Below are 22,886 nucleotides of genomic sequence, written 5' to 3'. Positions count from 1 at the left end.
ACTTAAAGTATATCAAAACTCATGTTAGCATTTTTCTTGCATAGGCCCAGGGATTGTGATTTGAAGGGACAGAGCCTCACCCCATTTGCTATAATTTAGCAGCGTCTAAAATGTTATCTCAGAATATCAAGATTTCATAAAAACAAACTCCTCTTGAAATTTTCATGAAAATGTTCTTGATTTTAGAAACTAATTCAAAAAAGTAATAATTTATTTCCTCTATTAATGCTTTATTAAGGTTTGTTGACCTACATAAGGGTTATAGGCAAGAAGGGAATAGGGGGATTAGAAAGATTAGTCAGCCGCCACTCCTAAAAATATCAGTGTGTTTTTTTTCTTAATCACATAACGTAACCTGTCGATTCAGAGCAAACTAACTCTAAGATGAAACGTAAAGAATGCATTTTCACTACATTTTAATATAAAGACAGAATGATAATAACATGTTCTGGAATTCTTTTAAATCTCTAACATATTTTAACACTTGAAAAATTTCAGAATCATTGTTCTGTAATATGTATCACAAATGCTTGTTGAGTTAATAAGAAATTACAAACTTTTTATTAATTAATTTATGCCCTACCTTGCTCCAGAAACTTATTTTAGGCAGCTTACTGGAATATATACAATAGAGTGAGATACTATAAGAGTAATATAGTCTCCAGAGACATTGGATCAGAGAAATAAGGATAGAAATGTAAGATAAAGTCAGGGTTGCTATTTGGTAATGTAAATGTTATACAGTTGTTTCCTAGTAGCAAAGATGAAAAGGAAGATGTGTTTAAGTGATAAAATTCTGTGTGCATCTGAATCATATAAAGTCATTATATTTTTGAAATTTATTGTAAAAATAAACACACTATATATTTCCTAAGAGAAGTTAATAGAAAAATACTTTTACCCATGGTGAACAGTTCCCCCAGTTACAAACACATATTTCCCCAGTGGCTTTAGTGACTGGCTAATGAGCCAGCATTTCTTCAGCATCTCCTGGCAGCATTTCGACTTTATCATCAGGTGCAGTGAAAAATAGAATTGTAATAGAAAATGTGTTGGCTCCAAATGCAGTGGCTTTCAAACTGATCTCCACAGGTTTTTAAGAGTCCCACAGATGGGGAAAAGGGCCTAATAGTGCTAGGTTTTTAACCAAATCAGTATGCCTTTGATCTCATCTGCAGAGTGAATTCCTTTGTAAAATTTCATTTGAGCAAAGGATTTAACAGCTAAAAAGATATTTGAAAGCCACTGGCCTAATAGTAAAGTTGGAACCATTGTTTAAGAAATATACATCTAAGATCCTGTGACATCTGGTCTGGCCTCCTAAAGACCCAAAACCTATAATACCATGAGACACATCGGTACATAAAGTCAACCACCTGCCTGTCTAGAAATTAAATTTCATCTATACTGCTTGGTGTGTTTTTGGTTTCTATTTTTGCATTAAAATTTTAAATCCATATAATGTTTTTAAAAATATAGTTTGGGTTGGGACACATCTTTTTTTTTTTTTTTTTTTTTCTGAAATAACCAATTAGCTAGCATCTTTTTCTGGTCATTCATCCTTTCTCTCTGATTTGAAATCTGACCTTTGAATATCTTTCCCAATAGCATTCTCCAATCCCTGCCATTGCCAGTGAGACCACTCTGTCACTATAGGGTTTTCAGAGAGCCCTTAAATGCAGCACTTAAACTATTGCATTGAAATCCTGTTCATTATTTGCTTGTTATTCTAATTCTTGAAAATCATAAACCCCCTAAAATATTTGCCTTACCAGAGCTATTTTATTATCAGCCAGGTATTTGTTCTTTTTTTTTTTTTTTTTGTCAGCTCACAACCAGTCAGTGTAAATGGGGGTCAAACATGATTCTGAAGAATTCAGAATGGTTGTAGCGGTGGGCAAGTTTAATCTCGCTTTGTGGTTCGGGAAATATTAGTAAACATTGAAAATTGAGGAGTAAATAACAGTATTTGAACTTTGAAAAAGTCAGAATGTTCCTAAGCTAGCAACATTCCATAAATTGAGAAGTTACTGATTTTAAAATGGATAAAGTTGACAGCAATGCTCGTTAAACCATATCAACTCCATCATAGATGCTGTAATTAATTGCAGGTCCTAAATGTCACTGGTTCCTAAGGCTCCATGATCTGTGGGGATATTCACTTCCTCTCCTTTGCCCTGTACAGGGCTCTAGCCACAGGATGGTGAGAACTCGGTTTCTTCAGAAATAAAAGTTACATTATGCTTCTGTAGGTCTCATGTGAACTGTTATAACAAAACTATGAAGGCATTTTGCTGAGAAAATAGTTACCAGAATTCACAAAATTGGCTAGCATGTTGAAAATCTGAATTCTAGGTTTTCTATCAACTGCATGACCTTGAGTGAGTGCTATCTAATTATTCCTTTCTTTTCCAGGTTCTTTTTGTACTAAATTGGTGTTTTTCCAAATGTGCTCTATCGACCAAACATGTTCTGTCATCACAAGGTGCCCTGGGAGATGGTGTAGGCTGTAGGGGTTCATGGTTAAATGTTAGAGAAAAGCTGTGGGCTAGATCCTCCTCTAGGAAATGCAGTGTGTGGCAGGATATCCAAAGCTCCAAGAAGTCTTACAGGAAAGAAACCCTTACATCTTTTGGACTCGTTTCTTGACATCTCTGAGAACTGTATTTCATAAAGTCAAACCTCTATTAGGTGTCTGAGGTTACTAAACCTCCATAATTCTAGCTTCAGTAAAAAAGTTTTATCTTAAGAAAGTTACTTCAACATGGTACTTTAATTTGAAATATCAAGGCAACTCTGGAAAAAACCTTTAATTGTACAGTATCCTAGTACTTGTGGATTTTGAACACAGTGGCGTAGAGAAGCACTGTTTTCCCCTGTGAGTACCAAAACTGTGGTTTGAAATGAATGGTCAGAAAAGGGCAGAGTCAGAAGTTTCCCTTCTCTGCAGGAGCTCTGCTCAGCACTAATTCTTCTATCCAGGATGTTTCTGCCAGGGGCACTGTGATGCTGGACATTCTATATCCAACGTGTTTTCTTTTTGTTTAATGTAATTTCAGCTTTTATTGGCTCAAAGTGTATGGACCCCTAAGGATCTTTTATATTTATTGTTCAGAAAATAATGCCTCATTTACTAATAAAGTTCAGAGGAAAATCTGTCTTCATCTTATGTGTAGGATGGGAGCTGCAGATAATATATATAAAGGACAAAGTACATTTATGGAAGAACTAACTGACACAGCAGAAATAATAAGAAAAGCCACATCACAGTCCTTGGTTATCATGGATGAATTAGGAAGAGGGACGAGCACCCACGATGGAATTGCCATAGCTTATGCTACACTTGAGTATTTTATTAGAGATGTAAGTATCTTACATATTTTTTGTACATAAATGGTATAGACTATACAAATTGTTTTTCTGACTTCAGTTTCTAAATATTCAAAATCGTCTTTGTTACAGCAATTGATTATTCGAATGCTATACATTGAGCTCAGATAGGTTGGCCCTAAATAGTGTTTGTAATAGTGTTTGATGTGCCTCCCTGGCAGTATTTCCCCCCGAGAGCTGTATCTTATTATTCGTGGCAAGTTCTATACCGAGAGCAGGAACCACCCACCCGCAACCCGATCCTTGAGAAAGAACAAAAAGAAGATAGTGCCATTTTTACCCTGTGACTTACTTTTTGCAACAGTAGCCTAAAAGATCTCGATGTAAGATCTTTGCTTTCATCTCTGTGTCTTTCTGTGTTTCAGTAACCTCCCTCCTACGCCGCATATCTGTTTTCAGATTGCATTTCTAAGCATCTCAGTATGAAATTTCGATAGTGTCAAACTTTCAATCGTCATCTCCCTCAAACTCTCACCTTTTATTTACTCTCTGTCCTGGTTCATTTTGGTCTCTCCCTCCCTTTCTGTCTGTCACTTGCCCCTGAGCCTTGAGTGTATCTTTTTCTATTTTGTTTTCTGCTTTTTTACTCTTTTGTCTCTGTGTCTTCCATTTCTTTCCCTCTTTCTTAAGTAGGCAATAGAAGCATATTTTTAAAATCTTTTCTTTTCTTTTTATTGTTGATACTAGAGGCCCAATGCACGAATTTGTGTACGGGTGGGGTCCGGCCAGCCCGGCCCCAATCGGTGGATTGGGGCTGGGCCTATCGTGAGGGGGAGATGGCAGGAGGTTGGCCGGCCGGCCTGTCTGGGGCAGGGGGAGGGGTCGTGGGGTGGGGATGGCCAATTGGGGGCCAGCGGCCTGCGGGGGGGGGGGGGCATGGGTGGTCGGCCGGGGACAAAGCTGGCTGGGCCAATCAGGGTGGTGGGGGCCCACCTGGGGTGGGGCTGGCTGGGGGTAGGGGCTGCAGGAGGTTGGCCAGCCTTCCCTGCCCCCTATTGGGGTAGGGGGTGGTGATCAGGGGTGGGGCCAGCCCAGGGGGAGGGGCTGCTGGGGTAATTGGGGGTGGGGCCATCCAGGGAGGAAGGGCCGTGTGGGGTGTCGGCCGGCCACCCCGCCCTTGATCGAGGCAGAGCGGCTGGGTAGAGGGGCTGCAGGAGGTTGGCTGGCCGGTCCTACCCCCTCATCGGGCTACTGGCCATAGTGGGCATCATAGTGACCGGTCATTCCAGCGTTCCAGTTGTTCTGGCGTTCCAGTCGCTGGCTTTTTATATATAGATTATTATAGCTGTCTCCCATTTCCACCCAGACCCTGCCCCCCTTCCTCTGGCCCTATTCAGGTAGTCATTCGGGGCTGGAGGGTCCTCTTCCAGTGTGGCACAGTGACATGGTGCTGGTGTTTGGCCAGGGCCCTCAGTTGCTTTCCCTGTGGGCCTTTCCCCTGAGGAAGCAGCCCAAGAGACCAAGGCCGAAACCTCAGTGCTTCTTACGACTTAGTCGCAGATGCCACACACTGCCACTGCCGCCCCATTCTGCGGGCCACAGAGGCCAGCCCTGATTCAGTGTGGGAAGTGGGAAGCCATCAAAAGCAGTTTGTTGATATTTCAAAGATTCATTTAGGAATAAATTATGACACCATTGAATTTGTCACTACTCCAGCAGTTTTTGGATATTTGCTAGTAAATGTTAATGAAGAGAGTGTTATTTTTAGATAAAATTTACTTTAGAGGTAAGTTATTGAAGAAGATTCTTCTGGAACAAAAGTCTCCAACCTTTTCATGGATGAAATTACTTATTTTCATGGTGTCTTTTGATTGCTAAGATGGGGAAGAGAGATGGGGGAGGAGTAACGGGGGAGGCTGTGCATTGCTGCTGTGAGTGAATGCGGCCCTGAGGGGAAATAGTGCTGTTGCACAAACCCTTAGGTCTTCTGGCCAGAAATGCCTATCAGCTCAGGGAAGGGCACCATGGAGATTTTAAGAGCATCTTGTCAAAGAAATCCTGCCTTCATAGCTTTGTTTGTAATTGTTATAAGGGAAAAGACCCATGTTCTGACTTAGGGCGAATGGCAGATGAATCAGAACTGGAGTTCTTCAATTTAATTACCCTCTTCTACTAATTTCTAGACCATGATTTGGTGTGTACTTCCCTCAAGATAGGGATTTCTATAAGACATAATAATGTGTGCTTTGAAATAATGCTTATTACAGAATCCATTGACTCTGTACTGATACCAAAAAATAGAAAATAAATGTTAAAATGGTGACGGTAGGGTGAGGATAAGGTAAAGCACTATTTATAGAATGCCAACTAATAATTATATAGTTAATTTAAAAAAAAAAACAGCACAACACAAGATTTGGTAGCAACCATAATAATAACTGATTCCGGCACTGACTATAGGTGGTAAAACCTTTGAATGAAAGATGGTTGGAGACTCAAAGTATCACCTCACAAAATATTTATTTATTACAAAGGAGAAAGGTATCAGTACAATGAAGGAATCTTCTGAACAACCACTTAAACCAGATAATCCAATTTAGCACCCCCAATAATGGGTCAAGTTGATATGAGCCACCTGATGTACTGAAAAGGATATATCACCTACATAGATATGTGATGTTCTTGGCAATAAGGTTTAATCTGAATCTAATCAGGAGGAAACAATCAGTCAAAGCTAAATTGAGGGACATTATGCAAAACAGCTCTCTTAGATACTTCAAAAATGTTAATGTCATAAAAGACAAAAAGAAAAGGCTGGGGAACTCTTCTAGATTAATGGAAATTTGAAAGACATGACTAAGTGCACTGCATGATCCTTGATTAAAAAAAGAACATTTACAAATGGAACAGTTTAGGGAAATATATAGGCTATATGTTAGCTAAAATGGTAATATATCTGTTAAATTTCTTGAGTATAGTACATTTTATTCTGATTATGTAGAAGAATATTTTTGTTCTTAGAAGATAAGAATCTTAAGTATCTAGGGATGAAATGTTATACTGTCTGCAATTAATTTTCGGATCGTTCAGGAAAATGTGTGTGTGTATGTATATGCGTGTGTGTAGAGTGGGGAAGGAGGAAAGAAGGGGAGATGTGGCAAAATATTAATGGTTGTCTAGATAAAGAGTATACGGATGTCATTTTACTTTTCTTGCAACTTTAATGAAGATTAAAAAATTTTCAAAACAGAAAATTGGAGAAAAGTTTAAATTACATAAAATTTAAAAATAAAATAACATTTATTATATGTCTTATTACTTTAGGTGGAATCCTTAACCCTGTTTGTCACCCATTATCCGCCAGTCTGTGAATTAGAGAAAAGTTACTCACAACAGGTGGGGAATTATCACATGGGATTCTTGGTCAATGAGGATGAGAGCAAACAAGATACAGGTATGAAACGTTCCTTAACAGGTACAACTAGAATGTTGTTGGTTTCCATGTTTAATAACTTAAAGTTTATAGGAGCATGAACTTATTTCTTAGTAATAATAAAAGCTGTAAATGTTGATTGTAAATGCCTTTTGTCCAAATTAACTTTCTTTAAGCTTTGGGTCAAATAGAATTCACATTTATCCTTTCCATCTCTGAGTCTTTTCTTGGTGTTCCTCACCTCATTTTTTCACAAGAAGAGGGTGGGGTTGAGGGACATTTAGGTTTTTCTCTTAGATTCATCTCAGGAAAGATGTCCTTAACAGTCAAGTGGAGAGTATAATTTGTCATCTTTTGAAATACCCAATATTTTACCCAAAACATTATTTGACAAGGAAATCGAATCTCAGACAGGTGAGGTGGCTTGCCCGTGTCGACCATCTGGGTGGGGGATGACCTGAGCCTAGAATCCAGTCCTCTGCTGGCGGGGTTCTCTTCTCTCCCACTCTGCTAGATTCCATGTGGGATTACAGCATTTTCCCGAGCTTTCCACTTACTATTAGTGTCACAGAAATGAGACATTTTATGAAAAAAGAACATCATTAGCCGACAAAAACAAATTCAAGTGCTATATGCATAGTAGTAGATTTTAGCATGAATTTCCCCCTGTAGCACTAATTTTTTAAAGCTACCAGCCTGTAGGCCAGTGATGCTTTACACAGTTGATGTGCAAGAATGGAAAATCCCTTTTCCAGGACACTCCAAAGTCCAGATTTTATTTTGGAAGAGCAATATGGATGGATCTGAAAAAGAAATCAGGCCATTAACCCAAATAAAACAAAGCCCTGGACCTAAGATAAAGTAATATTGGGCAATTCTTGCCTTTCACCACCATGCAGTCTTGAAAAACACATGATAAATTCTCTCATGGAAGCAGTTTCGTATCTATTAATCTGCATCCAGAGTGACAGGAGGAGCTTGGAAGCTAAGACCCAGTGGGATAAACAAAACAGGGTTCACCAATAGAGAAGGGTCAGTGATAAGCATTCGATGTGAACTACTAACCCCGAGCCTTACATCTTGTGTTTTGGCATTTTATTTTTACTGATTTGAAAGTTTATCCATAACATAACTTTAAAAATTAGATGATGCTTAAAGGCTCAAGCTACCAGGCAGCAGTTCCCTGCTTCCGTCCCTTCCCTCCATGCTCTCTCCCCACCCCAGTCTGAAAGCAACTGCTTTCAGCTCTTTCCTCCATTTCTTGTATATTCCTCTCTCTTGGTTCATCAACTTGCTTAATAGTGGTTGGCTTTTCATTGTGTTAGATGGAGGTCTTCGGCTTTCTCTTCCTCTATTGTCCCAGCAGAGTTGTTAGATATTTTTATTCGTATTCCTTGTTTTCACTATTACTGCCAGTAAGTATGGCTTACTCGTGAACCAGGTATGAAGACAGGTGCATTTTCTTTCTTTTACAACATTTTCTATTTTCTTAAAGGTAATAATTGCCTTGTTTTTACTTTTTCATTTCATTGCTTTGTTTGCATCTATGGTTGAATATCCCTTCTCCAGTAGCTTTGTAAAGCACCTCACCTCTCTAGACATTTTTCTACATGATTGAACTACTGGTTCCACTTTTTCCCATTGGGGTCATTCCACCTGGAGTCCTTTGTCCTCCTGCTCAGCTGACCTGATTACCCCCTCAGCTGCCCAAACATTGTCCTGAGACCTGCCATTGCCACCAGCCTAGGAATTCTCTTACCCTCTCTACTGTGCATTTGATAGCAAGTAACAGAACACTGAACTCACACTGATTCAAACAATACAGATATATACGGTCTCCCATTACAGAAACCTCCAAGGAGGAGTAGGCTTCAGCTCCTCCGCAATTCTCCAGGCTCCGCCTGCCTGCCCTGCCGCCTTCATCATCAGGCTAGTGGCCGGAAGGCTGCAGCCCTTTCGGCATTGCATCCAGACTTGACAATGTCCAGAGGAAGAGAAGGGATCAGCGTTTCCTGTGACTCTGTCTCAGGAGCAAGGGAACTTTTCTCAGGTGCTCACTAGCATCTCCTCATTGTCCCATTTCATTTCAGAATTGAATCGCATGCTCATTTTTTATTAAAAAAATAAGTGTTTGTTTTTAACATTGGTTTTAGAGAAAGAGGAAGGGAGAGGGAGGCAGAGAGAGAGAGAACAACATCGATTGAGAATCATTGATCTGCTGCTTTAGGCACCCCACTCCCCTACTGGAGACTGAGCCTGCAACCCACGTGCCCTGACCGGGGATTGAACCAGTGACCTTTCGGTGCCCAGGATGACGCTCAACCAACTGAACCACACTGAACTCACACTGGTTCGAACAATGTAGGGCACATGCTTATTCTTAAATCAGTTCTTAGAAGTGAGAATGGCAGGAATGACTTTGATCTTCCTAGATTGTAATCAACTTATGGAGCTGGATATGAGAACACATCCAAGTTAAATGGTCAAGGAGTTAACTCCTTTATAAAGTAGGGTTTTCTTATGGGTGGAATAGATTTTATTTTGGAAGTAAAATCAACTAAAGGAAGTAAAATTGTTGAGACTTTGCCTGAGTGAACATGTCTCCATTGTACCTTATACTTGATTTATAATTTAGCAAGGGCTAGAATTTTAGGTTGAAAATCATTTCCACTCAAACATTTGAAGCAATGCTCCAGTGCCTGCTCACTTCCAATATTATTCATATATATATATATTTCATCCGTTACCTCTAACCTAACTTCTCTTCTGTCTAAATGAGAGGCCGTACATAGCTTATCAGTAAAATGCTCCAAATACCCTTCCAACATGCTATCTTTATCTATTTCCCATGATATGGTGGATAAAGCAGTGGGCCTGAAAGAGACCTGTGTTTTTGGATCTTCCAGTCTATAAAATCTTGGACAAGTCACCTAACCTCACCCTCCTCTAAATTTTAATGACTCAGTCTTAAAGGGACTTCAGAATGTATTTGATCAGGACACATCTCTTTAATAACTGCCTATAGAAGTTTAGCTTTAAACGGATTTTGCTGTTTCCCTGTAACAAGCAGAAACATGAATTATTACTTTCCCTGACTCTCAGCAGTGTCAGATAAGCTTTTAATAATATCCATTTAAGAAATGGTCATAGCTTACAAATAAAGTCCTTACCAAGAATTTTTATTTTGAGGCTGTAAAGAAATGAGTTGTTTTTACCATCTTCTGTCCCATCTGGTTCTCTCTATCTCCACATTTATATTACATACCCTCCCTCCCTCCCTTCTTTCCCCATCAAAGAGGGGTGAAGGACAGGGGCAAAAGACAGTCTTGAGGTAGAACATATCTATAAAAAGAGTTCCCCCTCGTGATTATGAAAAGTGGTCATTTTATTTACTTTGATGATGTGAAAACTACCATAATTAGTACTGAGGTTTGTTAATAAATTATTCAGAACAATGTAATATTTTATATATTTATCTCTATTTGATAGCTGTATTAAATTTAAAAAACATTTTATAGCTATATATATTATATATACTATATTGTTGTAATGTACCCCGCGAATCACAGAAAGACGCCTCAAGAAGTCGAATTAAAGAGTCACATTTATTGCAATCCGGGACTATGAGGGGCCATTCCCAAATCTCATAGCAATAAGATGGTGGCAAAGCCAGACTTATATAGGCAAAAATCACAAAGGTATTGATTACATCCCAGGGTTTGGAATGTGGCACCTGGCTCCCAAAAAAGCAGATTACAGAAGCAGAATTAAGCATGTTAGTTTCCAGTCTCGGGGTCACTGAATTGACAGAAATACATTATCTAGAGTCCTTGGGTAACCTGGGTTAAACTTAGGCATGTTATCTAAATTACAGTTTTGGGTCTCCGGATCACTGAGTTGATAGAAACACATTATCTAGAGCCCTCGGGTCTCCTGACCACTGAGTTGTCAGGACAATTTCGAGTAATTGTGCTGTCCTGGTCTCGGGACCACTGAGGCAGCTGGAACGCACCACCTGTGGCCACTAAAACAATTTAGGGTAATTGTGCTGTCCTGTTTCCAGGTACAGTAGAATGTGCTTTCTAAGACCAGTATGATAATCAATGGGATAGTCATTCAATCTATAAGGCATTCAATCGAATGGGATGATTTATACAATTCAGAAAATCAAAATAACCTTTCTATTGTTAAGCCTGTTGTGCCCAGATTTCAAAGTTCCCAAGACCCCCAGGGAGCCCGTCAGTCCGATGCAAAAGCAAAGAGTCATTCATTTCAAACCCGGGTTTGGCTCCCCTGCCACACTCACCGATGCAATGGTAAGCTCCAGTGGCCGAGAGAGAGAGAACTCTGTGTGGAGAGAGGTTTTATAGGGGGTTGGGGTAAGGGGAGGAGAAAGGACTGTGGGCCCTGCCGATTGGCCAGGCACGAGTCGGTGTCTCATTACACAGGATGTGGTCATAGTGATGGCGTGCACTTCCCTTGACTATCTTCCGGGAAGAAGCTTGCTGAGCACATGGCCAAGGTAAGATGGAGGGCATAGCCCTTACCCTGGGGCAAGGTGGAGGGCGTAGCCTTCGCCCTTTCAAAGCCAAACAACAGGGTTAGAGTTAAACTACAGTTTCAATCTGAAATGGTTGCTACCATACTTCAATATCTGATATGTAAAGCAAAAAAGAAAAGAAAAATGCCATCAGCAAAACAATGTTTAAGTGAAGGGTTTTGTGGCGTTTAGTAAGTAGGCTTTCAGAATTGGATGGATGAATGATGAATGGACAAATGGACAGACAGATGATTGAATCTTTTTTTTAGAAAAACCAGCATGAGGCTATCAGGGGTGGGCAAACTTTTTGACTCGAGGGCCACAATGGATTCTTAAACTGGACCGGAGGGCCGGAACAAAAGCATGGATGGGGTGTTTGTGTGAACTAATACATGTTAACACTGCTGCCGGTGAAGGAGCGGAGGGGAGAGCAAGAGAACCCGCCGCTCTTTCAGCTCCGTGGGCCGGATAGAACAGCCGAATGGGCCGGATCCGGCCCGCGGGCCGTAGTTTGCCCACGGCTGGGCTAGGTTATAGAGGTGAGGCCAGAGGTAGGGAGATCAGTTGGGACTAAGCCAGCTGAAGTGATGAAGATGAGAAGAGTTTGCTTTTGATTGCCTACTGCTGTTCACTTCCCTTCTGGTCTTGCTTGTGAGCATTGAGGATAAAATATTATCCAGGTTAGCAGGCACTGGCTTCTCCATGCTTCTTTTCCTTATCTTTTCCCACCCACTTCCTCACCTGTTCTTTGTGTTCCTTAAATTTTATTTGGAGGCAAAAGGTATTCTTAGTGCTTTGTAATGTAAATTTTAGTCTCTGTATTCCCCAGGGTGTCTGCATTCTTTCACCTCCCACTGCCAGCACCCACCCTCAGAAAGGTACTATTATTTTCCTGTTGCTGAATTCTTAGAGGAAGTTAAGGAAAATTCCATTATCCAGTTTCTCTTTGTGTTCACTCTTTTGATGTTTTAGTTTTTAGCTGATAAAAGAATAATGCGTACACATTTACGAAATGAAATAATGCATGAGAAAAGTCTGATGATAAACTTATATGTATACTAGAGTAGCAGAAATCATTGTAAATCTTGTTCATGTTGGACATTTTTGCAACACAGTACAATTATATTGAATTTGATAATAAAAGCTACATAATGCTGAGGTGCTTCAGATTTATCACAGATCAAACTATATGCAGCATTGTGTTTGAGTTATTGTAGTTCATTACATCCCGATTCTTTAAAAGCTTTTAATTCATATGTATGTATATGTGTGATGGACTGGGTTCCCCAGGAAGCTGACTCTGAGATTTGCATGCCAGAGGTTTACGGAGGAGTGCAGGCGCGATCAACACCTGAGGACAGGGCTGGGCAGGATGGAGCTGTGAGGCAGCCGGGAGGCTTCCGCCAGCCCTACCGAGAGCTCTGAGGCTGGGATGGTCCTTCAGAGTAACCTCAGCTTTGTGCGAGGGAGTCAGGCCGTAAACCCGTTATTAGTTATCTACTGTAGCACAGCAAATTACTCCCAAACAGAGCAGCTTAAAATAGCAAACACAACCCAGCTGGTGTGGCTTAGTGGTTGAGCTTTGACCTATGAACCAGGACAGTTAGGACTAACCCAGTTTGAGTCAGGGCTCAATTCCCGGACAGGGCATATGCCCAGGTTGTGGGCTTAATCCCCAGTGTGGGGTGTATAGGAGGCAGCTGATGGATGTTTCTCTATCATCATTGATGTTTCCATCTCTCCCTCTCCCTTCCTCTCTGAAATCAACGAAAAAAAATTTTTTTAAAAGTAGGTTTACAGTTCATAAGGAAAATAATACACTAATCAATAAATAATACAAGAGTAAACTTTTATATACTCACAACTGTAAACCTACTTTTAAAAAAATAAAAAAATAGCAACACATATTATCTCCTAACTTCTGTGGTCAGGACTCCATGGCCAGCTGAGCTGACACCTCCACTTCCAATCTCTCACAAGGCTACTAGCAAGGTATTGACTGGGGCAGCAGCCCCTTCAGGGCTCAACTAGTGAAATCCACTTCGCAGCCCAACGACATGGCTGTTGGCAGGCCTCAGAATATGCACTTCCAAGCTCACTCACTGGCTGCTGGCAGGCCTCCAGGCCCTCGCTGACTGTTGGCCGGAGACATCAGTTTCTTTCCATATAGGCCTCTCCACAGAGCAGCCCACAACAGGTCAACTGGCTTCCCTCAGAGCAGGCAAGCAAGAGCGCCCAAGACAGAGGCCACTGTCTTTTGTAATCTAATCTCAGAAATGACATGACATCATTTTTGCCATATTCTATTCAAGGGAAGCAAGTCACTGGGTCCAGCCTACACTCAAGGAGAGGGGATGGCACAGGGTGTGAACCCTGGGAGGCAGGTCATCTTAGAGGCTGCCTGCCACCCTGCGTAGCAGTCAGTCACTGGATGCAGGCTGCTTAAGACGGTGGATCGTGACCTGGGGTGAAGCCACTCTCTTCAGCTAAGGCAATTCCTAAAGAGGGCATAGAGCTAAGGGTCTCGAGGCAACAGCTTTCTAACAGTTGGGGCAATAAACGCTCAGTGGGATCTGCATGGTACTGAACAGCATCCATTTCTATATATACTACTTCTGGTTACTGTGTTATTTAATGAACCTGAATTTCTCAATCATATTTAAACTGTGTAATGTAATATTTCCTTATCTGTTTTTATTGTTGTCTTGTTGCTGGCACTTTTAAAAACAGCTTATGTATCAGAATGCATACATATAAGACTGAACACATTATTTCTTTGAGTAACACTTTTTAAATAATCTGTTTTTAAAGGAGAAATTATAGTGTAGCATGTATCAGATCATTCTGTTTTTTATATAGATGTTCACGTCAAATCGTTCAGTTTGCAGCATAAAAGTAATTATTTCTTAACTTGCAATGAATCATTTTTAAAAACCATTTTAAGCTAAAAGATCCTAAATGCAAAAGCATTTTCAAATCAGCATTTTTTTTCTTTCTGGATATGTAGACTTGATCAAAGGAGCTAACAGGTGATAAGGAACAGTGGGTTTCTTTTTCAGATCGTAAATTTTAATAAAGTTTAAGAATTTATATTTCTTCTTTAATCTAATTTCTTTGAACTTTTAGGCATGGTTTTCTTCATCTCCTTTTTTTATTTTGTAGGCGAAGAAGCCCCCGAGTTTGTCACCTTTCTTTATCAAATAACCAGAGGAATTGCAGCAAGGAGTTATGGACTAAATGTGGCTAAACTAGCAGATGTCCCTGGAGAAATTTTAAAGAAAGCAGCTAGCAAGTCAAAAGAGCTGGAAGGATTAGTAAATATGAAAAGGTCAGAATCATTGTGTTGCATTTTTAAATTTATTATGAAACCTTCCATTTTGTCCAAGGAAGAGGACTGTCCTGTAAATGAACATCAGATCTACCTTTAAGCACCTCTTCAAATATTCTGAAATATTTAATTACAGTAAAATGAAAGCAGTTCTCCCGAAGTTTATGTGAATTCAATTTGCTTCTCTAGTCAGATCTTCATCTATTAAATTGGTTTTCCTTTCATTTTCTCTAAAGAATCACGTTAACTCCTTAACATGTGACAACACATTAGTTGCCTAAAATATTCATTTATACAAAAAAATTACTAAAAAAACCCAATATATAAAATCTTTGGGGTACCTCTATTTTTCATATATTGCATTCAGATATTAAGGATTCTGTCAGGACATGAATGAAAATAATAGTATTAGTAACTAGGTAAGTATAGTCAATATCTACATGTCACTTTGTGGATTTGTTTTTGACAGATTTTTCATTCTAATCTTGACTTCTCTCTGTCCCCTGGACATGTGAATGCATTCCACCCTTTGCCCTTGAAATCCAGCCTGTATGTAGTCAATATATAAACTGATCTTAATATAAAGCCACGCATGATATACTTTGGAAGGAATACATTCCCAGGAAAATATCACATAAATAAATAAAAAAGTATAGTCTTTTGTTTTCTAAATGTAAGATTATATTATCAAACAACATAAGCTCCTCATCTGCCTATGGCCCACTCCTGGTCTGCCTGGGAGGTAGGTTGCTGTGCAGGCTGGTAGGCAGCCTCTAAGATGACCACCAGAGATCCCTGTCTCCTAGAGTTCATTTCTTCTCCTTGAGTGTAGGCTGGACCCAGTGACTTGCTTCCCTTGAATAGAATATGGCAAAAATGATGTCATGTCACTTCTGAGATTAGATTACAAAAGACAGTGGCCTCTGTCTTGGGCGCTCTTGCTTGCCTGCTCTGAGGGAAGCCAGTTGACCTGATGTGGGCTGCTCTGTGGAGAGGCCTACATGGAAAGAAATTGATGTGTCTGGCCAACAGCCAGGAAGGGCCTGGAGGTCTGCTAGCAGCTATATGAGTAGACAGATTGTGGGTTAAATAGAAAATCTTGCCTGGCTACTGTACTGTAATAATATGTTTTTGTTCTGGAAGTCATCACCAAATTTAAATATTGATACATAGTTAAAGAATCAATTGCAAACTTATATACTGAAGCACAGTTGTGCAACCAACCTCTCTTTCTCCTCTTTCTTTGTCTTGTGGTTCTGTCTTGTACTCTGCACCTGCATGGTAAATGGTGGTTGCCCAGCATGTAGCTCTCTCCATTGACATCCTCTTCTGGGTCATTTGTGCAGTGCCCAGTTAGAAGCAAGTGATGTAACTAGTGACAGCCTATTTCTCATTTGTTGCAAAATAGATTCATATAAAAATTTTCCGGAGAGAAAAACAATCATCTATGAGAGTTTAAAAATTAACTTAGCTCTAGTTTTTTGCAAAGTGCAAAGACAACTTTAATTACTCTTTGGTTGTCTTACTATGATTTTTCCCCCCCTAAAGAATCTAGAATAAAACATTACTACAAAAGATATATTGCTCGGTGTCAAAATATATTTTACACTTGTTGCTACTGTATAGCCTATAAGTGAGAGTGATAAAATTCACAGATAATTTATAAATGTTAAAAAATATATTTTTATTTATTTCAGAGAGGAAGGAAGAAAGATAGAAACATCAATAATGAGAGAGAATCATTGATCAGCTGCCTCCAGTACCACCCCCTCCAACTAATGTGTAACATTCTGAAATCAAGAATGTTATCTTGACAAGACAGAGACTTACAGGAAGAGGTTGGTTGGGATGGAATCTGATGATTTATCAGGAAACTATATTTATTATTTTACCTTTTCTCTAAAAGTGCTTATCTCATCAGTTCTATTGGCCAGATCTTGGGCATTGGTGTGGATTTGTTATAATTGCTAATATTTATTGAATACCTACTGTGCACAGAAACAAGTCTGGGCAGTCATTTGCAGTGGCATAGACCCAGTTATTTATCTTGTTGCTTTACATACTCATTTAATCCCATGACAACCTTGTGAGAGAGGTACTGTTGTAATCCTCTTGTTATAGTTGGGGAAAATGGGGCCAAGTGAGGGTAGGAAACTCCCCAAGAAACCAGGGTCACACAGGTAGTTAGTGGTGGTAATTAGAACTCAGATACTCTGGCTTCAGACCCAAACACATAACTGGGTTGCTTTCTGCTGAAAAAAAGCAGGTCTGTGTTATGTTGGCATTTCCCTCTTTCATTAGCTAGCTTTATTTTAGTAAATCAATTTTGCTTTTAATCCTGTGAGCATCTGCGGCTTCTGGCTGAGTTACTAGGAGAAAAGGGAGGAAGCTGGCTGTCCCTCCCTGGAGGCAATGGTGCTGCTGATCAATAACCTTGGCCCCTTGATCAGGGCAGCAGCGCTGAAAACTCCCGGTCACCAGCAGGCTGGCGCTGACACCGCCTCCTACCCACAGAGCCCTGCTGGGATTCTGGTGTCACAGACTCTTCATCGCTTTCAGTGAGATGTATTGTTCCCCAACCATTTCATTTATAAAATAAGTAGTACTTTATTTTCTCTCCAGGAAAAGGCGAAAGTGTTTTACAAAATTATGGACGATAACGGATGCAAAAGCCCTGCGAAAGTGGACAGACGAGTTTGAAATGGAAGACATGGCAGATTTCTCTTTCTGATTAAAATGAAGTCTTTGTTTTGAACAAAAACTAGAGAATTAAAAACACCAACTGTACAAAACAGCCCTCCAGTGACAGCCCATCTCTGTGTGAGCGCAGAATAAGACCGTGGGACATTCCTGTGGGAGACGGCTTCGTGTAGGAAGTCTGTTTCAGGCTCCCGGCATCCTGTCATCCTGATTTAAAGTATAAACACTTTTGAATGTTGAGACTTGTGTTTTAAGTAATTAGAAAATTTCAGGGACGGTAAGCTTCACATAAAATTAAAACCTAAATAAAGCCTCAAGTTTTTAGAGAGTGATATAAAAATTTAATTTATATTTGTTTCAGTTTAGATAACTTACAACTGGGTGAAATGTCTGGCAAAAATTTACCTTTTCATTTGAACTAAAATAATTTTATAAAACCACCAGTTTATTCACTCTGGGCATAAAAATTTTTGATAAGAAATAGACTTATCAAGCTTTTAGCAACTAGAACACAGAAGGAATAAAATCGTATGAAATTTGAACTTAAATATTAGCAGTTTTAAGCAATTTAAAGATTGTTGGATGAAATTATTTGTCATTTATTGAAGTAAACATGAATACTTGCTATGAATTATAATGTTTTGTTGAATTTTGGGGTTTTCAACTTTCTGGCAATTGTTACTTTTAAAGTTTAATTATGGAACCAAGATTGCTTCTTTACAAAATATATGGAACTGACCTTATTCTCAGTTTGGAGCTTTCTAATAACCAGCATACAAATGTACGGTACGCTCTCTGTAGTGAGCCTTCCAGCTCAGTTGGTCGATAGCAGCTCTCCCGCCCTGCATGTTTAGTGCAACACATGCTCATCTGTGTCCCCGGGATTTTTTCAGCATTTACAATCTGGCTTCTCATATCCATGTACGTTTTGTTTCTAAATATATGATCTTGCTCTCCATGAAGGCTCTCCATCCTATTTCCCACACATCTATTATTGCTGCTCAGTTCAATGTCTTCCACACATTTGATGGGCATATTTCTAATTCCTTTTTCAGATTATTTCCTGCAGGGGCCCTACCAGTGACCCCTGGACCTGGGAGTCAGTATAGCTCCCCAGGAGGATGAAGGGGACTCACACTTGAGCCCTCCGATTTCCCAGCTTTTTGGTGTTAGAGTGTGATGTAGTTTGATTGATTCCATCATCCCTCCAGAAATTCTCAAAAATGTTTCAAAATACACTTAATTGTAATTTATGCTGTAAAATTTTTAAAAAGGACAATACTTGTTAAACAATGTATTAACTTTAAATGTTTTATATTCTTGCTAACAAGATTTCAAAGGTACCCTTACTAGCAGGGCAGCAAGGAAAAAGGAGATGAAGCCTGGAGTGTCATGGCCAGGCCTGAGGGAGCCATAGGGACCAGCAGTCGTTGCTAAGGTCCAAGTGGACATTAAGGCCATATCTGGCCTGCCCAGCCCGTGTTGACATTCAAGCAGGTGAGGGTTCCAGGTGCATTGTCTCCAGGCAGTGGCAGTATTTAGTGTCTGGCAGGGGACAGTGTGGGACGTAATAAGGTAGATTCTCTAACATGATGCAGGATGTTAGCCAGCCAGCCAGTTTGCAGGAGGTCGGGCCTGCTTCAAGTTTGGAATAAGACCAGCACTGCTAACTGTCCTTCAAGTGAGGCTCGTTTCCAGCCAGGTTCCTGAGCTGCTGAAGGGGAGGTTGTGGCACAGTCCTAGTCATGAAGATTGCACAGATGCCATGGAGACTGGCAGGAAAGATGCAACTGCTGGGGTACGTACTCCAGACACCAAACTTGGGCACCAGTTCTAAAGTTAGATATGGCATCTTCAAGATACTAATTTTATTTCCTTTGGAGATAAACCCAGAAATGGGATTGCTGGATCATATGGTAGTTCTGTTTTTAATTTTTTGAGGAACCTCCATACTGTTTTTCATAGAGGCTGTACCAATTTGCATTCACACCAACCCTTTTCGCCACACCCTTGCCAACACATGTTATCACTTGTGTTTTCGATAATAGCCATCCTAACAGGTGTGAGGTGATATCTCATTGTGGGTTTGATTTGCATTTGATTATAGTCAATTTTAGAACATTTTCATCACCCTGAAAAAGACACCTGTACTCATTAGCAGTCACTCTCTATTCCTCCCCAAAGTCCCTAGTCTTAGACAGCCGCTAATCTGCTTTCTATAGATTTGTCTATATTGGACACTTCATCTGAATGGAACCATACAATATGTGGTCTTTGTATCTGGCTTCTTTCATTGAGCAAACTCTTCCCAAGATTCGACATGTTGTAGCATGTGACAGGACTTCATCATTTTTTATTACTGAAAATGATTCCATTTTATATATATACCACATTTTATTTATCCATTTGTCAGCTTATGCACATTTGGGTTGTTTGTGGGTTTGGGCTATTATGGATAATTCTGCTGTACAGGTTTTTATGAGGCAAGGCCCAGGATTTTTTAAAGCTTCCCCAAGTAATTCTAATGGGCAGACAGGTTTGTGAACCACTAGTCTCAATGATTACATGACAACAGTGTTTGCCATTGGATTGACAACCACTTGGTCTGTCTCTCCTCTGCTTTACCTGTCGCTTAGGACAAAGCAGGGCATACTAGAGACCCCCCCACCCCAATAATACTAGTTAAAAGAGAAAAGAAAAACCAAACCCTTTCAGATTAGAAATCCAATGAAAAGACTTGTCTTTTTATAATTAAGACACCATTTCACTAGGGATTCAGAATCCATACAGAGGTCTACCTTATCTTAAAACAATAAAAAAATAAAAATTTCTTCTGATAGTTTGTGTAGGTTTGTGTAGGTTATGGTTGCTAGAGGTCATGGAGCTAGTAAAACAGTGTCCCCTGCATGAATCCCAGAGTGAAGACTAGATTGAATCCAACATTGTCTCCAAATTAGTGTTGACCTTTCCTGAGTTCCAAGATCAATATTAATCATAAAGTGCTATTTAATGTTCCACACCAGGGATATAGGTGGAGAGAGAAATGAACTTGAGTTACTACCACCTGTGGTTTCTAACTTAACTTTATAATTATGGTCATTTCCTCTTTGCAACACGATAGTTAGTATACAGGTGTCCTCTCTACCCAGTTTTGCTTTCCATAGTTTTAGTGTGAAAATATTAAATGGAATATCCAGAAGTAAATAATTTATAAGTTTAAGTCGTGTGCCCTTCTGAGTAGCATAATGAAATCTGTTGCTGGCCTGTTTCATCCTGCCCGTGATGTGAATCATTCCTTTGTCCGGTGCAATCATGCTGTATATGCTACCCACCCATCAGTCACGTAGCACCCGTCTTGGTTATCAGATAGGCTGTTGAGGTACTGCCGTGCTTGTGTCTTTCTTTTGGCTCTAAGGACATTCATCTAATTATGACGTGCCTGACACTGTGTATGATGTCATATGATGTGCATACAATGAAAGGCTCTGCGGTTCAGTATAAAGAGCACTTGACAGAGAGCCAGCAGACCACTTCTGGTGCTGGCGCTGACATTTAGTATCTTTGAAGAAGTCATATAAAACATTTCTGGTACTCTATATTTTCCTCTGTAAAGTTTTAACCAGAATAGTAGTAAAAGCCTTGCTTATCTCATAGAATTGTTCTGAGAGTCACTAAAAAAATGAATGGGAAAGAGCTTCATAAACTATAAACTGCTATGGGTATCAAATAATTTATTACAAAATGATGGATTGTCATTTGGACCTAACTGACAGACATGACTTGACTAAATAGACCAGGTAAGAAATCACACAATGTTGGATTTCTAGTTTTCTAGCTAGACAACCAAGAAAACAGGCTTTTGGCCTCAGGAGAGTGTGGGAGAAAACATTAAAAGAGGGAGCTTGAGGAAAAGATCCTTAGAAAGCTGTGTATAGAGTCCTACCTCAACTCCAAGCTGCTCATGCATGCAACTGACTCAGGACAACATGTTAAAGGCTTTGAGAATTGGCTACGAGGTGGACTACCACCAGGTCCAACATTGACCACCTGAGTGATGCACAAGTGAGATAGATCCAAGAGCATTGCAAAGGCGTTGAAAATTCAAGTGATAAAACCATAGCCCACTGATGGCAGGTCAGAATGTATGGCCTGTACCAACCAGGTTGATCAGCAGCTAAAACTACAGAATAAACACTGACCAAACAAAACCCAGTGAATTATAATATGTAAAACATTTGGGAATAATAAAAAAATTGCTCAATATACAAAGAATCAGGAAAATCTCAACAACTTGCAAGAAAAACCAACCTCAAGATGGCTCAAATGTTACACTTACCCAACAATGACTTTATTAATCCTACCTGAGGATATATTTCCATTGATTTCTAGAGAGAGTGGAAAGGAGGGGAAGGGACAGAGAAACATCAATGTGAGAGAGACATATCAATTGGTTACCTCCCACATGCGTCCCAACTGAGAGGTACATGCCCTTGACCAAAATTGAATCCTGGACCCTTCAGTCTGTGGTCTGTGGCTCTATCTACTGAGCCAAACCAGCTAGGGCCCGACAATGACCTTAAATCAGCTATTACAGCTTAGCTGTAAGAGGGAACAATGTTCCCCTGGCCAGTATGGCTAACTTGGTTGGGCATTGCCCTGTGCACCAAAAGGTTGCTGGTTCGATTTCCAGTCAGGGCATATGTCTGGATTTCAGGCTCAACTCCTGGTAGCGGGTGTGCAGGAGGCAGCCAATGCTCTTACATTGATGTTTCTCCCTCTTTCTAAAAAAAATCAATAAAATAAAAAAAGAGAGAGTGAAATGAATGGAAAGGTAGAACTTATCTGCAAAAAACATATATAAGCTATAATAAAGAACCATGGAGGTATTGTGGGATGGGGAATTATTTAATGGATATAGTTTCAGTTTTGTCAGATGAAAAGAGTTCTGAAGATTGGTTGCACCCAATATGAAGGTATTTAACACTACTGAACTGTACACTTAAAAATGATTATAATCGTAAATTTTGTGTATTTTACCACATTTTTAAAAAAAGGAATAAAGTAAATTGATATGTACTTATCTGGGAATATATCCATAATGCATTTCTGAGTAAAAATAAAGCATGTTTTAGAGTGGGAGGAAAACCAAATTGATATGTAAGAACTGAAAACTGCAATAATTGCAATAAAACAATTCACTAGATGGGCACAATTACAGAATGGAGATGACAGAGGAAAGAGTCGTTGAACTTTAAGATCAATATCAAAATCAATATATATTACCCACTCGAATAACAGAGAAGGACAACAGAAAAAAGTTATCAGAGCCTTATGTACCTGTGGAACAATTTCAAAGGAATAAAATGTATGTCTTTGGAGCCCCAGAAAAAGAGGAGACATTGGTACAGCTAACTATTGAAAGAAATAAAGGATGAATTGGCAAAGGCATGGCTGTAATGATTCAAGAAGCTTAGTAGATCCCAAACAAGATCAACTAAAATAACCAAACAAACAAAAAGCTGTCCAGATGCATTATAACCAAACAACTGAAAATC

At 39.7% G+C, this 22,886-nt stretch overlaps 1 protein-coding gene across 1 annotated transcript in view; it reads left to right on the top strand.

Annotated features, from left to right (window-relative positions):
* Positions 1–22,407, top strand: part of MSH3 (mutS homolog 3) — a 139,091-nt gene extending 116,684 nt beyond the window's left edge. The window contains exons 21-24 of the mRNA XM_059694214.1: positions 3,177–3,363; positions 6,655–6,784; positions 14,466–14,631; positions 17,254–22,407. Of these exons, the coding sequence (XP_059550197.1) occupies positions 3,177–3,363; positions 6,655–6,784; positions 14,466–14,631; positions 17,254–17,362 (592 nt within the window). The 3' untranslated portion in view covers positions 17,363–22,407. The remainder of the gene's footprint in view (positions 1–3,176; positions 3,364–6,654; positions 6,785–14,465; positions 14,632–17,253) is intronic.
* The last annotated feature ends 479 nt before the right edge of the window (positions 22,408–22,886 follow it).

The sequence above is a fragment of the Myotis daubentonii genome, chromosome 4 (genome assembly GCF_963259705.1).
Source record: "Myotis daubentonii chromosome 4, mMyoDau2.1, whole genome shotgun sequence".
In the NCBI taxonomy this organism is placed as follows: Eukaryota; Metazoa; Chordata; class Mammalia; order Chiroptera; family Vespertilionidae; genus Myotis; species Myotis daubentonii.
Note: the sequence above shows the minus strand (reverse complement) of the source record. Positions and strands in the feature narration are given on the sequence as shown.